This window comes from Ursus maritimus, unplaced genomic scaffold, assembly GCF_017311325.1.
Source record: "Ursus maritimus isolate PB19 unplaced genomic scaffold, ASM1731132v1 scaffold_1, whole genome shotgun sequence".
Taxonomy (NCBI): Eukaryota; Metazoa; Chordata; class Mammalia; order Carnivora; family Ursidae; genus Ursus; species Ursus maritimus.
In genome coordinates, this window is record NW_024423343.1 from 18,910,677 (window position 1) to 18,925,098 (window position 14,422).

General features: G+C 59.0%; 1 protein-coding gene across 1 annotated transcript in view; it reads right to left on the reverse strand.

Moving 5' to 3' along the window:
- Positions 1 to 14,172, reverse strand: part of VIL1 (villin 1) — a 19,140-nt gene extending 4,968 nt beyond the window's left edge. The window contains exons 1-18 of the mRNA XM_040640632.1: positions 14,098 to 14,172; positions 13,725 to 13,799; positions 12,801 to 12,997; positions 11,401 to 11,509; positions 11,140 to 11,250; positions 9,481 to 9,683; positions 9,301 to 9,379; positions 9,031 to 9,129; positions 8,217 to 8,370; positions 7,570 to 7,670; positions 7,344 to 7,481; positions 6,565 to 6,723; positions 5,367 to 5,546; positions 4,722 to 4,867; positions 3,851 to 3,995; positions 3,182 to 3,370; positions 1,706 to 1,774; positions 489 to 629 (exon numbers count right to left, since the gene is read on the reverse strand). Coding sequence (XP_040496566.1) covers positions 489 to 629; positions 1,706 to 1,774; positions 3,182 to 3,370; positions 3,851 to 3,995; positions 4,722 to 4,867; positions 5,367 to 5,546; positions 6,565 to 6,723; positions 7,344 to 7,481; positions 7,570 to 7,670; positions 8,217 to 8,370; positions 9,031 to 9,129; positions 9,301 to 9,379; positions 9,481 to 9,683; positions 11,140 to 11,250; positions 11,401 to 11,509; positions 12,801 to 12,997; positions 13,725 to 13,799; positions 14,098 to 14,172 — 2,370 coding nt within the window. The remainder of the gene's footprint in view (positions 1 to 488; positions 630 to 1,705; positions 1,775 to 3,181; positions 3,371 to 3,850; positions 3,996 to 4,721; positions 4,868 to 5,366; positions 5,547 to 6,564; positions 6,724 to 7,343; positions 7,482 to 7,569; positions 7,671 to 8,216; positions 8,371 to 9,030; positions 9,130 to 9,300; positions 9,380 to 9,480; positions 9,684 to 11,139; positions 11,251 to 11,400; positions 11,510 to 12,800; positions 12,998 to 13,724; positions 13,800 to 14,097) is intronic.
- Between the last annotated feature and the right edge of the window lie 250 nt (positions 14,173 to 14,422).

Below are 14,422 nucleotides of genomic sequence, written 5' to 3' on the forward strand. Positions count from 1 at the left end.
CTGTGCTCATTTCCTGCCTCTGGGCCTCATGCATGCTGTTCCCTTTTCCAGGAATAGTCCATTTTGCCTGAATAAGTCCTGTTCACCTTTCAGAAGGAAATCTCTAAGTCAGGTTCCTTTTTGGAAGACTCTTCGTGGCCCCTGTAGTTCACCTTTGTGGCGCTTATCATCACCGAAATTAAACCATAATGTAATCAGGGTCCTTTGAACCCTCTGTCCCCGCTGAGATGTCACCTCACGTAAAGGGGGAGAGCAGGTCTGTTTTGTTCAGCAGGGCAGCCCCAGCACCTAATCACCTGCAGGGCGCAATCTGGGGGGTCAGTCCCCACATTTATGACCCTCTTTCTCTTATCTGTCATGAAACTGTCATCAGTAAATTCCTTTAGCCTTGCCCTAACTATCCATGCCTTCCTGCCTGAGCCGTCAGTCCAGCAGTCCAGCAGACGGCCCCCCAGCTCCCTTCATCCTCCCCCTCGAGTCTGACCTACCTCCTTCCTGCTGGGGTCCACACCCTCAGGGAGCTCCTCCACAGGCTTGTTCACCAACTGCTCCAGGGGAAAGACGGGTAGAGGCCCAGAAATGAGGTTGCTGTTCGCATTGAACTTGTCCGGTGTAGGGCTGGTGATCTCCTAGGGAAAAGAAGGAAACTACCGGTTCATTCTGCTTTGTGGCTACTTCCCAGGTTGCCTTTGTCTCCGGGGTCCACATTGGTTCTAGAGTATCTCCTTCGAGAAGCCTTCCATGACCACCCCCCACCCATCCGCCTGCCCATACACACACTCCCCATAAGAACACAGCACCTGATTGGACCTGTGAACTAAAACTTGGTGGTTTGTACCCAGCCGAAGCCATTGGGTCCAAAATGATTATTTTGTTCTATGACTTACGAACTTCTCCATGGCACAGATCTTCTAAGTCCGCCTTGGATATTTATGACCCTCTTTCTCTTATCTGTCATGAAACTGTCACCAGTAAATTCCTTTAGCCTTGCCCTAACTATCCATGCCTTCCTGCCTGAGCCATCAGTCCACCAACAAGGGTTTATTGAGCGCGCGGTACTCAGCCTGCGGGTGGGGCCGACGAGCCGGCCTTATCTGCTGCTTACCCCAGCAGCTTGTGAAATCGCTCTCGTGTTCTGGACACATTTCTACAGAGTCTGCTTGGTCCTGCCTCACCTGCAAGGCTGTGAACTTCTTGAAGGAAAGGTTTTGCTTTCAGGTTTCCATAACCCCGGGCCAAAGGGCTCAGTGAGGTTTATTCACTAACTGAGTCTGCAGTTTGCACCTGGAGAAAGAACCCCAGGGGTGACCACAGCAGACGAATCATTGTTTCTTGAAGTGGAGACCGCAGACTAACTCTATCAAATCACCTGGCTCTGCATTTAAAAAAGGCATATTCCCAGGGGCTCATCCCAATTCCACGAACAAGAATTCGGGGGAGTGAGTGGGACTTTGGGACCTGCGTTTTAACCAGCCGTCCCCACCTCTCTCCTGGCTCCCCTCACCCAGACTTTCATGCATGATCAGACTCAGACATGGAGGAGGGAAAACAGCTGGTGGCCTTGAAGTTCAACAGGGAGAAGCACTTCCATGAGCAGCGGGAGGACGTGGTGGAAAGGAAAGCCCAGGACCCTGCTCTCTATTCTGGAGCTTTCTCAGCTCCCATGGGGCTGACCGTAGTCAGCCAGCCCCTGCATGCTACTCACCGCAGTGATCTGGCTCCAGTCCCCAGAGTTTCCGAGCTCCGCCTTCAGATCCTCATAGGATTTGGTGTTCTGCACATAAAGCCAATAACAAGTGAGACCTGGCTCTCAACAGAGGACATGGAAGAATGTTTTCCTTTGGCGGGTTGAAAGAAGGCTGGCTTAAGGCCTGGGGATGGGAAGGGGAAGAGGAGGCTCAGGTAGGGGCTGGGGAGGGACCCTGAAAAAGGAGGCTAGATGGGGAGGGTGGGCACCCAAGGGACTGATGGTCAGGAAAGGCCCTGCTCAGCCCCACGTGGGGATGGAGGCCGCCCTCAGAGGCAGTGTGAGCAGCGAGGTGCAGTCTTGAGAGGACACCCACACTGTGGAGGCTCTGGGGAACACCCGGGAGGGGTGCTGGAAAACCGGGGCCTCCTCTCAGAGCCTGGAGGGGGACCCTGCTGCAGAAGGATGAAGGGAGTCCAAGGGACCCTGGCCCCACGAGGAGCGGCTTCTCCATACGCCCAGGGCCTGGCCCCAAGCAGGTGCTGATGCCAGACAGAGCAGTCAGCGCGGCCTGGAGGGAGGGAAGGGCCGCCAGAGCTGTGGCCCTGGGACCCCGAGATGAATCTAAGAAGTTCTGGCATCTAGGTCCGCAGGCTTGAGGTTTGTGTGATCTGCCCTCAGGACTAAACTCAGCCCTGAACGAATGCTTTCAAAACATGTATTTGAGGAAATTAAGATCTATTTCCCTAAACTCATCTGTTGTACAACTTTCGTGCACCCAAAGCCACCAGGCCCTAACCTTCCTCCTTCCTGCAGAACACTTGCACGGGCTTCCGTTTTGAGGACCTGCCCTCTGCTTCTGTCTGGGGCCAGTTCAGGAAAGTCCTGTGGAAGTCTGACTCCCTGTCCCTCGGGTAAGGACCCCAGGTGTGGCCCATTTTGCTTAGAAGTGGGTGCCAGGAAGACGTTTGTCTGTCCTTTAGAACTGACGTGTATCATTTTCATCCGGCTTGAGGAGCCAACAACACTGTCCTGGGGAAGTTTCTAGAATGACGGAAATGTTCTTCTCTGCGCTGTCCAACCTGGGAGCCACTAGCCACGGATGGCTACGGAGCACTTAGCTTGGGGCTTGTGAGAAATCGAATCTTTAATTTCATTTAACTTCAGTTACTTTAAGTTCAAGTGGTCAGTACAGCTCTTGGCAAAAAGGTCCAACAGCTCTGAGCTCCATTGGTACACAAACAAGGCAGGGTCACGAGCCTGGGTGCTTGATAGACTCCCTTCCCTCTCCCTCACCAGGGGGCTTCATGGGCTTACCCAGTCTGACTTTTTATTCGAGGCCCCCTCCGACCTCTTTAAAAATATATCACTGGTCATCTATCACAACGAATAGAAAAGCCTGGGGGTCTGCCCTGCCCTCGGGCTGTGCCGTGAGCGGCCTCCTGGAGAAGGTCGTGCTGGGCTGTAAGGATAGTGGGGGGCTGGCCCACTCACACTCCACTTGAAGGGATCCCATGCCAGGAACCAGCCTGTGAAGGTGGGGGGCTCATGTCCCTGCTTCACCACAATGATGGGGGTCTCGGGGTCACGGCCGCTGGGGTGGGTCTTGAGGTATTCCTGTGCCGTGATGGCCGCGGCTTTCTTCTCCTCCTCGTTGGCGTGCTTCCCGATCCAGAAGAAGACCTGCGCAGAATCCAGAGTTTAGGCCGGCCTTCCCGTCCTCCCTTGCCCACCGGGCTCCACCTGGGTTCAGCCAGGCTCCAACGCCTGACAGTGGAGCTGGGTGACCTCGGGCAGGCCCCATCTCGTCTGGACTTTGCATCTGGGAGATGAAGAGCTTGGACAGATGTCCTCTGCTCGGAGATTCTGCCAGTGTGGGACCCCCGGCCTCTCCCAAGCCGTAGACCCTCAAAAACACGCTTCTGCCTTGTGAAAGAAACTGGGGCTTTGGGAAAACACATGCTGTCCCGTAGCCCCTTGGGGGCACGGTCCTCCCTACCCACCTCCTTCTTCCTTAGGCTTTTGCTGTTCATAATACCACCCCCAGGAAGAATGAATGAGGGAGGCAAGAAAATGTCAAAAATTACCTGTCCATAAAGTCACTATTTCTTGGCCCTGGGGCTTGAGCTGGTGGGAAGGCAGGGCCCCGGGCCTCAATCCTACCTGGTCCCAGACATCGAGCAGGAACACATCGTCCTCTTCCAAGTCATCCTGATTGAAGTCAGGGATTTCTGTGGCCAGGAAGCGCCCGGTCTGGTTGGAACATTCGAAGAGCCGGGGGGCGATGGCCAGGGTTTCCTCCTGCAATCTGCAGGATGCGGAGAAAATTGTTTCGGCAAGAAGGTGTGAGGAAGGAAGAATGGAGGACACAGGACTCCGACGCGGAAAGCCCTGCTTCTAGGAAAATGCTCTTTTTTCTGATCAGATGAAAAGCGCCCCCCTTCGCGCAAGACTCTGAGAGCGCTCGGGAGGGAGAAATCCCCACTGCCCTTCCAGGCCCTGCATTCCAGAGGCTCTTCGGCAAGCCCAGGCCCGTTGGGAAGTTCTGCTATGTTCGTTCTAGGCCTCCCCCTGCCACTGCAGAAATGCCCTTTCACTTCTGAACGGGGGAATAGCTGACCATGGGTGTTCTTTAGAAAAACCATTGGAAAGAGTGTTTACAGCTGGGGCCTCTCAGCATCCAGGTCCTGTGTCAGGACTAAAGGGCAGGGTTCTGGCAGCTTCTTCCCCAAGGGCAAGCCCTGCTGCTCTCCTTGAGTTCCTTCCTGCTGCCCGTGAACTCCATTTGCCAAGAACCCCCCCTCCCACCGCCGCCCCAGGTCCCAGGCTTGCTAGCACACACACAGCCTCTGTGCTCAAGGAGCTCTGAGGGCCCAGTGGGTGGCCCCTTCTTTCTTCATCTTGTAGCCCTGGGGACCTGGTACACAGGGTCCTCAGTCCATGCTTGCTGCAGACTCTGGGCCAGGGACTGGAGGTGCTGGGAGGCTCCCCAGCCTCAGAAGGTGAGCTGGAGGCAGAGGGACCCCATACCTACCTCTTGGAGCTGGCATAGGGAGCCTTTCCACCCAGGGCTACCCAGAAGCTGGCCGGCTCCTGCCCTTCCACCACCACTTGCTTCTCCGTCCGGGAGATGGTGTCTGCAACCATCTTGGCCATCTCCCGTTCGTCCCCGCTACAGCCCTGGGGAAAGGGGGGTCAGCTGTGTTGGGGGAGACCATCTCTACTGCCACACCTCCCCCCACCCTTCCACCACGTTTACTGGCCCAGAGCTCCTGGGTCCAAAGGGGCCCCTCCTGCCTGGATCGGGACCCCATGCACACCCGTCCTCTGTCCTGGACACTTCAAAGAACGGCAGAGGGGACAGGAGTCTGCACCCCTCTTACGGGGCAAGAGAAGGAATCCAAGAGCCTGAGATCAGTGGAGAGGCAGAGGCAGGTACGGGGACAGTGAGAGAGAGCCCCAGACACAAAGACAGACCAACACTGGGACAGACAGAGACAAGCCAAATGAGAAAGACTGAACCAGGCGCAGAGCAGAGAACGTGAGGGCAGAGGGAGACCGGCTAGGGGCAGCTAGGAGAAACGAGCCCGAAAGAACCTACCGGCTGGAGGCTCCCCTGAGGCCTGGGGACCCCTAAGAGCCACTTGGGGAGGGGGAGGCCCCCGGCCCCTGCCCATACCTTCCCGCACCACAGGTAGCAGCAGGACTGGGTCTTAAGAATGAAGACGTCACTGGAGTTGAGGGAGCTGGCCCGGGCTTGGACCTCAAAGGCCTTGGTGTTGTTGGAGCTGGTTCCCTGGACCTGGAACAGCCGTGTGGAGGGCACCGGCTCCACGCTGTTGGCCCGGGAGGTACCTCCCTGCAGCGTGTGGGGAGAAGGCAGAGAGAGAGAGAGAGAGGTGGGAGCAACTTAATACAGACGATGGAAGATTCTCAAGAGGGGCACAGAGAACAGAGCAGAAGAGAGGCTGGGGTGGGGTCCGCCCGCCCCCAGGTCCTCTAAAACATCATCACCAGACTAGCCTTTCCAAAGCGTTGCTTTGGTCATGGCACTCTCCCGCTCAGAAATCTTCAATGACTCCCCTCTGCTTATAGACTAGAACCAGCTCAGCCCAGCCTTTGAAGGCCCCACAGGCCCTTCCAGACTCACTCTGCTCTCTCCAGACCCTCCCATTAAGCTTCTCCCTGTTCCGCGTGGATCCCCTCTTCTGGGCCTTTGTCCTTGCTGTGCCCCTCCACAGCATACCCTCATGTTACCTCTGCTGAGCGTCTGGACTCTGACCCTGATGTCAAGAGCCCCTCCAAACCCCCCCTCCAACACGAACTCCCTGCCTGCCCCAGTATTCGAGCTCCTTGGTGAATGGTGAATGCGGGTCTGGATTTAAGCACACAGTGCCCCGCTCGGGCTGTGAGTTCACCGCTCTGGCAACAAGACCGGCAACGGGACGCGCGGCCTTCTCCAGCCCCGGCGCCGGCAGAGGGCTGCAGGCTTCACGGGCGCTGGATTAACAGCTGGTTGCTGAAATGTCTATTCCATTATGATGGAAGGCACCGGGGCTTTTGGCCAGGCTCACCACGTGCTCAAATCTAGCCCAAAGACCCGCCTTTCTCATGCACAGGCCCTGGGGGGATGGGTGTAGAGAGAAACGTGACCTGCCCACGCTGTGCACTCATTCCGTGTTCTTCAAGCACAGAATGCTGGTTTCTATTGCCGGTTCCACATGGGTGACGGGGTCTCACACAGTCCTCTCCTACGAAGGACGCGCTTCACCCCCAGGCCCACCCCCCCCCCGCCCCAGGTCCCCTTCCCCCATCTCCTGATGCCCACCCCGCGGCAATTGTGGGTCCTGCCAGGCACCGCGGGCCAGCAGCCACACCTGGTAGACCACCATTCGTCCCTTGAAGATGGCCATGAGGTGCGGTGGCTCCTTGCCCATCGGGACCCGGATCTGGACTGGTTCGTCGTTGTACTTCTGGTCCAGGATGACGGCTTGGTAGGCAGAAGCTGCTATCTCATCCTGGGTGGCCTGGCTACCCTGGGGGCAAGCACGATAGAAGTAGGGGGAAGGCAGTCGGCCCCAGTTCTGAGCCCATCCCCGGCCGCAGCAACAACTCCATCCCCGATTCTCACCTGGCCCCAAACCCCACTGTCTGCCCCACCAAACACTGCTCTGGACACAGCTCAAACCCAATGTGACCCAGACCCGTTCTGATCCCAGACCCACACCTAAAACTTTTCCGGCCCCCGGTCAATCCTAGCTCACCTGCTACCCTGTCCTTGACCCCAGACCTCCTCTCCTTCTTACTCAGGGGGACGCCATGGCTACCATACTACTATCCCCAGCACCGAAACATCTCCCTGCACACTCACATCTGGACCTAAAAAACCACGGTGCTTTGAGCAGTTGAAGGGAATGTTCTGGAAGCCATGGAAATTGGAAGAGAGACTCCAAGAACACAGAGAAGGGGCAAGGGTTGTGAATGGGGGTACCCTGTGCCAGTGGGATCTCATAGCCAAAGCAGTCCCAGGATGGAAAAGGGGTGAGCTGCCCATCACCAGAGGTATTCAACTCAAGGTTGATGGCCACTTGGCAGGGCTCTAGCAGAGCGGGAGCTGTGCCGGCTGTGCTCTGGACTGGGGGCGGGGGGTGCTGACCTGCCAAATGTAGAGCAGGTAGTGCTTCTTCTCGCCGATGAGGTAGGTGTAAAGCAGCAGGTAGCAGTCGCCCCCGTAGAAGTGGCCTAGCCACTTGGAATCCACCGGCACCAGCTCCAGGTCCTCAATGCGCCACACCTGGGGCCAGTACCAGGCTGGTGTGAGGGCCAGGACAGGTGCCGCCGACCCCGCCCTACCCAGCCCCGGCCTCCCACCCTCCCCATACCTGCACCTCCCCGCTCCCGTCGTCCACCATCTTCTGCTGGGCAGCGACTTGAGGCTGCACGTGCATGGACGTGGCATCAAACTTCACCTGCTCCACTTTGGCTGGAGGGGGGAGGGGAAGCAGGACACCAGCTGTCACAAGCTGAGGTCCCCCAGGTCCTCACAATAGCCCTGAATGACAGCTACAATTCTCAGATCCATTTTACAGATGGGGAAGCCGAGGCTAGAGAGATCGGATGGCTTACCCAAGGTCACAGACCTAGAGAGTGGCAGTTTTAACGCAAAACCCTATCTCCCACCCCAAGCCTCCCAGAGGAGCCAGGAGAGGGACAACCCTTTTATCCTCCTCCAGGGGCCTGGCACTGAGCTTGCCTTCAGCAAACATTGTCTGGTGAGACACTGATGCTGTCTGGTTTCCAGGGAGACAACCCCATTCCAAAGCAAAGACAGGTGCTTCTCAGCTCCCTTTGTGGGACAGCTCAGTTTACCCATGTTCCCTCGTGTCCCCGCCCTACCGGGGGAGCCCAGAGCCAGGGGAAAAGAGCACATGGAAGAGGCGTGTCTGGGAAGGAGGACAGGAGGCAGGTGCAGGTGTCTTCCTAGCCCCACGCCGGCTCCTGACCCCACCATGCCTCGGCCGGTCCTCACCCACAGAGCCCAAGGTGTGGGTTTTGCCCAGGCCTGAAGTCCGATTGGGAAGCGTCCACTTCTGGAAGAGCTGCTGAAAGACAGCTGACTCGGCCCCATCGTTCTGCACCTCCACCTGCGTGCTCGGCGGGTACTGCTTCGCTTTGATAAAGTTCTGGGAAGAGAAAGGGGTGGCTGGGTCTGTGTCCCTCTCCTAAGCCCCGCAGTCCCCCGATGCCAGCCGCAGGCTGGCTCGAACCCCAACCAGACACAACCACAAACCTACCCCTGCTCCCAAGCCCAAATTTGAACCCAACCCCAGTCCCAGTGCTGACCCCAAAGCTAAGCCCTGCTCTGACCCCAACCCCAAAACCCAATGAGACCCCAAACTTGGCCTTACCTCAATTCTAGCCCCAATTACCAGCTGCTGTCTCCAACGTTGAACCCAACCCCCATTCTAAGGCTGACCCCAAGCCAGCTAGGGTTACTGACTCTAGCCCTGATAAGGACCCCAAACTCTGACTTGGCCCCAGCCCCCCAGCTGACCCAATCCCCTCTTGCAGGAAGGCCAGCCTCCATTTCTCCCTCCTTTCTCTGAACCGAGCTTGAGGTGGGAGCTCACATCCTGAGGAGGCCCCCAGGTTGCCTGGTGCCTGGCCCCTGGCATGCAGAGAACCCCTCAAGGCAGCTACGGAACTGACCCTCAGCACCCCCGGCTGGCTCAGGCCCAGAGCTTTCCAAGGCCTCTGCCTGGTGCTACACCTGGTCTGACCCCACTTCCCTCTCCCTGCTGCGTCTGTTTCTCTCCCCTCCCCTCCCTGACCCCCATGCCCACCAGTGCCTGGTTCATGGCTCCCGTCCTCTCCTGGGCGTTGGCATTCTTCCCCTTCCACACGTAGATCTTCAGGCCCCCTTGGTCCAGGATGTAACAGTCCTAGGGGTGGGAGCGAGAGACGCAGTGTGGGAGCCTGAGTGCGGGAGGCGCTGGGCCACGGAGCTGCAGGCACGAAAATGGCTCCAGCCCCTGGCGTTGCTCCCACCTGGGGGAAAGCGGGCAGGTGCAGCAGGATGGGAGCTGGGCCTGGGGGTCTCCACACCCTCTCACCTCGTGACTGAGCAGGTCCTGGGTAAGTGGCCTCGTGGCGACTTCTCTAACCACCAGCTTTCCCTCGGAGTCAGACATGCTGCAGGACAAAGGCACAGCAGGGACAAGGGGGGGGGTCCCACAGCCCAGCCCCCCGGGGGCCCCCACCCGTGGCCACCAAGAGCCCAGCTGGACACTCACTGGTACAACTTGAGGGCGGCCTTGAGCGCCGGCTCTACCACGGTGTCGGGCACAGCGGCCTTCAGCGACCCCCTCTGACCCAGCACATAGTTCATGATCTCCATCAGCTTCGGGGTCTCCTTCTCGTTCTCCCCGTCCACCACAGCCACGTAAGTTCGCCCACCGCGCTCCTGGTCTCGGATCTCCTTGGCCAGGGTCATGCCCTGCAGGGAGGCCCCGGAGACAGTGAAGGCGGTGGTGGGGGACAGGGCATGTCCGCCACCCCCAGCCGTGCAGGAGAGCCCGGCCCCGCCTCCAGCAGCCCCAGAGGATGAGGCACCTGTCCTGCCTGTACCCCCTTGAGGGACCCAAGTGAACCCCATCGGGGAAGCAGTTTTCTCGTTGGCAGGGGGGCTTTTGGGGTGCACTTGCTGGGCCTTCCATTTTGACATTGACATTTGTGATTTTACTTCACAGTTTTGGACAAAAGAGGAGCCCTGGACATCATAGGGCTCAGTCTCTTTGCCCCAAAGTGAGCTCGCATGTGCACGCGCACACGTACGCACGCGCATGCATGTCCTCCAGTGTGCTCACACACATGTGCGTGCATACACGGCACACTTCCTCACATGCACACACGCACACACACTCACACCCTGGCTCCCCCTCCTCAACCTCCTGGCATTTCGGTCCCCAGCCCCAGTCCCCGGGCTTCTTCCTGGTTCTGTCACCAGCGCAGCTCTCTGCTCTCTTCCCCTCCCCCCAACTTCCAGGAGAACCCATTTTAAGATGCCCCAAACTGACCTCGATTTCCACCCCCTCCCGCCCCAATGTGTTGCTCCTGGTCTTTCCCATTTCGGGAAATGGGACTCCTTCCCTTCCCCGGTGGTGGTTCGAGCATAGCGCCCCTCCCTCCTCGGCCCCATCCGCCCTGCAGGTAAGACCAATGGATCCTCCTTCCTGTCCCAGAGGCCCGGGGAACCTCCTTCCATCCTCACGCAGATGGCCACCGGCTCCCTGCCTCCCCGCAGCCCCTCCACACCCCTTCACCACCCAGGAGTCAGGACGACCTTCAGAACTCCTGGGCACCAAGAACAGAACCCAACCCTCTTACACAGCCTTCTGGCCCCAGAACACAACCCGAGAGCGAGAGCGAGACCTCTCTCTTCTCCCAGCTCCCTGTAATCGCCATCCTGTGCCCCCCACCAGCCACTTCTCCCCTGCCTTAAGGCCTTCTCCTTCCCATCCCACCTCCTCCAGAAAGACTTCCCAGAACTCCCAGGGCCGCGTGCCCACCCCTCACTTCTCAGCTACTCTCTTCATGTCTGTCTCTCCCAGCTGGAGGCCAGAGCCAGGGCAGGGCTCTGCCCACTCAGTTCACCCCCGCATCTTGGTCCGGGGTCCACCATGCAGCAGGCACTCGTTAAACCTCAGCGGACGAGCTACGAGAATGCACGCAAAGCCCAACATGCCTACGTCTCCACATACACACGGAGACTCGGCTCCACGTTTGAACACACCGTCCAGGGCGGTCAGCCAGGAGAGGCCTGGGGACCTGGGGGCTGGTTGGGGGGTGGCAGAAGTCTGGCGAGTGTGACTGGCAGGAGAGGGGCGGGTGCGAGGGAGCCGGTGAGGGCAGCGTGGGACTGGGGAGAGGGGTGGGGCGTGGGCAACACTTACCCTGAGTCTCTCCATGCGGTTGCTCTCCGGCCCGTTCCACTGGATGATAATCTTCCCCAGGTCCAGGAGGAAAACATCCCCACGGTTGAAACTCTTCCAAGACATCTCCACCTGGAGCGCCAGCCAGAGGGGAGGTGAGTCTCCATTCAGATACTTGCCACCGTCCACATCTCTTCCCCGCCTCCTCCCTGCCCTCACCCCTCCACCAGGCCTAGGAGGGGAGACAGGACGCCATGCCCCAGGGCCCTGGCCGATGCCCACCTCTCCGGCCACCACGTTCCTCTTGCCCTTGACGTGCAGCAGCCGCTGGACCTCGTAGGAGTTGGTCTCCACGTGCTTCATGCCAGAAGCCACACCCCCCTTCTGGATCCTGAGAAGAGAGGGAGCTGACCCAACTGGAGTGAGAGGGCTGGGAGGTGTGACAGCCTGGGGTGCCCGGCCACCACTGGGCCATCTGAGGGCCGGCTCCCTCAGCTGCCAGCGCTGAGGCACTCGCTCTCAGGGTCATGCAAGTGCAAGGTCAGTCTTCTGCCTGCATGTGTGTGACCTTCCTCAGCCTCCTTAGAGTTTGCACCCTAGATGCCTCACTCCCTGCGCCACATTCCCTGCCCTGCCGAGAGGGCCTGAAAAGAAGGGCGCGTGGTGATGTGGATTTGTGGAAGGACAGGACAGAGCTCCGAGGACAGGGGGCTGCAGGGAAGGGGGGAGGGGAGATTCTATGGACTGAATCGTGTCCCCTACCAAACTCCTATGTTGAAGCCTTAACCGCAGTGTGGTGGTATTTGGAGATGGGGCCTTTGGGAGGGGGTAAAATTCGATAAAGTTTAGATGAGGTCCTGAGGGTGGGGCCCCGTGAAGGTTAGTGCCCTTATAGGAAGCAACACCGGACAGCGTGCTCACTCTTCCCCATGGCAGGACACAGTGAGAAGGCGGCCGGCTGCAAGCCAGGAAGTGGGCTCTCGCCAGCAACCAAATCAGCTGGCACCTTGATCTTGGCCTTCCCAACCTCCAGAACTGTGAGAATATTGATTTCTGTTGTTTAAGCTGCTCATTCTATGGTATTTTGTTGAGGCAGCCCAAGCAGACAGGAGAGGGGCCAGTTCAAATGCCCGAAGGGGTGGGCTGGAAGAAGAGCAGCAAGATAAAAGGGAAGGGTGGGGACTGCGGCTCACCAGAGAGCTTCTGGCCTATTGTACTTGGTCAGTCGCAACTTGGCTCCTGACTGTGTGTTTCCATGGGAAAAGCCCGGAGGCCAGAACTTCAGACTTTGCAAGAAAAGCTAGAAATTGGGGTGTTTAGTGTGGAAGTGCTGCTTTAGAGACGGGAAGAACGGTCATCTGCCCACGGGCCGAAGGGAAGGATTGATGTGGGGCCCTGGAAGGCCTCCTTCGGCACCGGCTTTCCAGAACATTTACAAACATGAGGGTTGATTTACAAAAACTCAGGTGCACAGACTTTCACAACGGCCTCTGGGGCAGCTAAAGGGCACGCCGAGGGATAAAAACCAAGGACAGGGCAGCGGCAGAAATGGTCTTCCGGAAGCGGAAAGAAGTTTCCAAAAGCCCATTGTGGGTCTCCCCCCAAGAGGCTCCTTTCCTGGCCCCAGCTCCTCCCCTCCCCGGCCCTGCTCCCCTCCCCAGCGGCAGCACGCCCCTCCGTACACAAGGCCCCGTTTGAAGTAGCCTCGGAAGGCCTCGCTCTCGTTGCCCTGGACCTCGCGGTGCTGGACGGCCCGGCCCTTCAGGAAGTCGTCCATCTGTGTGGTGTAGATGGCGGCCGCCCCTTGCTCGTCCTGGGACGAGGCCTGGCCGATCCAGTAGTGGATGTCATAGGACAGACTGCTGCCCGTCTTGTGGATCTAGAGAGGAGAGGGGACGCGCGGTGTGCCCGAGGCCCTGGGCTCCCGTGCCCTCTCCCCACCTCCCTGCTCTGCATGGCTTCGCACACACGTGGGGCCCGGGCAGCAGGTGAGCTTGGGGGGGTGTGCAGGGAGCGCACCGCACGGGTGGTCAGGAGCCAAGAGTACCGCCCCCGGCCGCCACAGCCTTGGGACACAGGGGGCAAGTGGCTGTCAGAGGCCTGCAAGACGATTTGGTGGTGTGCAAACAAACGTGCAATGTATAGCCACCTTCTGTTTGCGATGTGCAACACCGCCTTCCCCTTATTATGCTAATGATGTGGAGTTATGTTTTTAAATAAATGGCTTTAAATTTGGAAAGCGATTCAGTCAACATAAGGACAAATACAAATGCATTCAATAGTGCGGGATGCGGCAGAACCCGAGAAGGTGAAACGAAGGGGACTACGGATTTCGGAAACGTGGACCTGGGGTAGGTAGGGTGACACCCTGCTGGCTCAGAGCGTCCCCAGGACCACACATTCAGAGAAGTTCACCTGGGGTGGGAGCTCAGCGGGCCGAGGGCAGGGAGAGCCACGAAGGCCGGGCCGTGGGCGCACCCAGCGAATGCTGGCCAGGGCTAAAGCCCGGGCAGCCCCCTCTACTGCCCCCAGCCTCGAGGTTCCTCCCTGATGCCACAGGGGCCTTCGCTGCCAGCTCAGCCCCTCCCGTGCCCGCCCCCACTCACTGCCAGGACGATGTAGCAGTCGCCGTCATAGAAGCTACCAAAGGTGCTGGAAGGAACAGGCACCATCTTCATGGCCTGGGGAGAGGAAGGAGCTCAGAGGGGCTGCCCGGGACCACCCAGAACCCCCAGCTGCCCTGCCTCCCTGACCCCAGGGAGAGCTGGGAGAGGCAGAGAACCAGCAGGAGAGGGCGTGAGGAAGCTGACCCGAAGAATGAATGTGCCGATGGGAGGAGGAAGAGGAGCGGGAGGTCTGAGAAGACAGGAGGGTGGCCGGGGGACAGGCACCAGGGGCTCGCACCCCAGGAGGGCAGGGTAATCTCAGGCGCCTTCCTTCCCTCAGCCCGCAAAGCCCCGACACCCCGGCAGGCCTCACCTCGATCCTCCATATCTGCACGCCGGGGGTGGTGATGTTGAGGGAGCCTTTGACTTGGGCGCTCAATTTGGTCATGGCGGGTGAGCCTGGGGGGGGGGTGGAGCGAGGACAGAGGAGCTGGGAGTATTTCAGGTGCTGCCCTTCCAGCCCAGCCCCGGAGAGCTCCCCACAGCTCCAGAGGTCAGAGCGCCAGAGGCCAGGGCTCAGGGACTTGGGGAGGTGAGGGCTTGGCAGTCCACCCTGGCCCCTGATTGGCCGAGGGCCCAGCCTCCAGTCTTCCCACCCAGCTGTGATCTTGTCCCTCTCTCGCTCAAACCCCTACCCT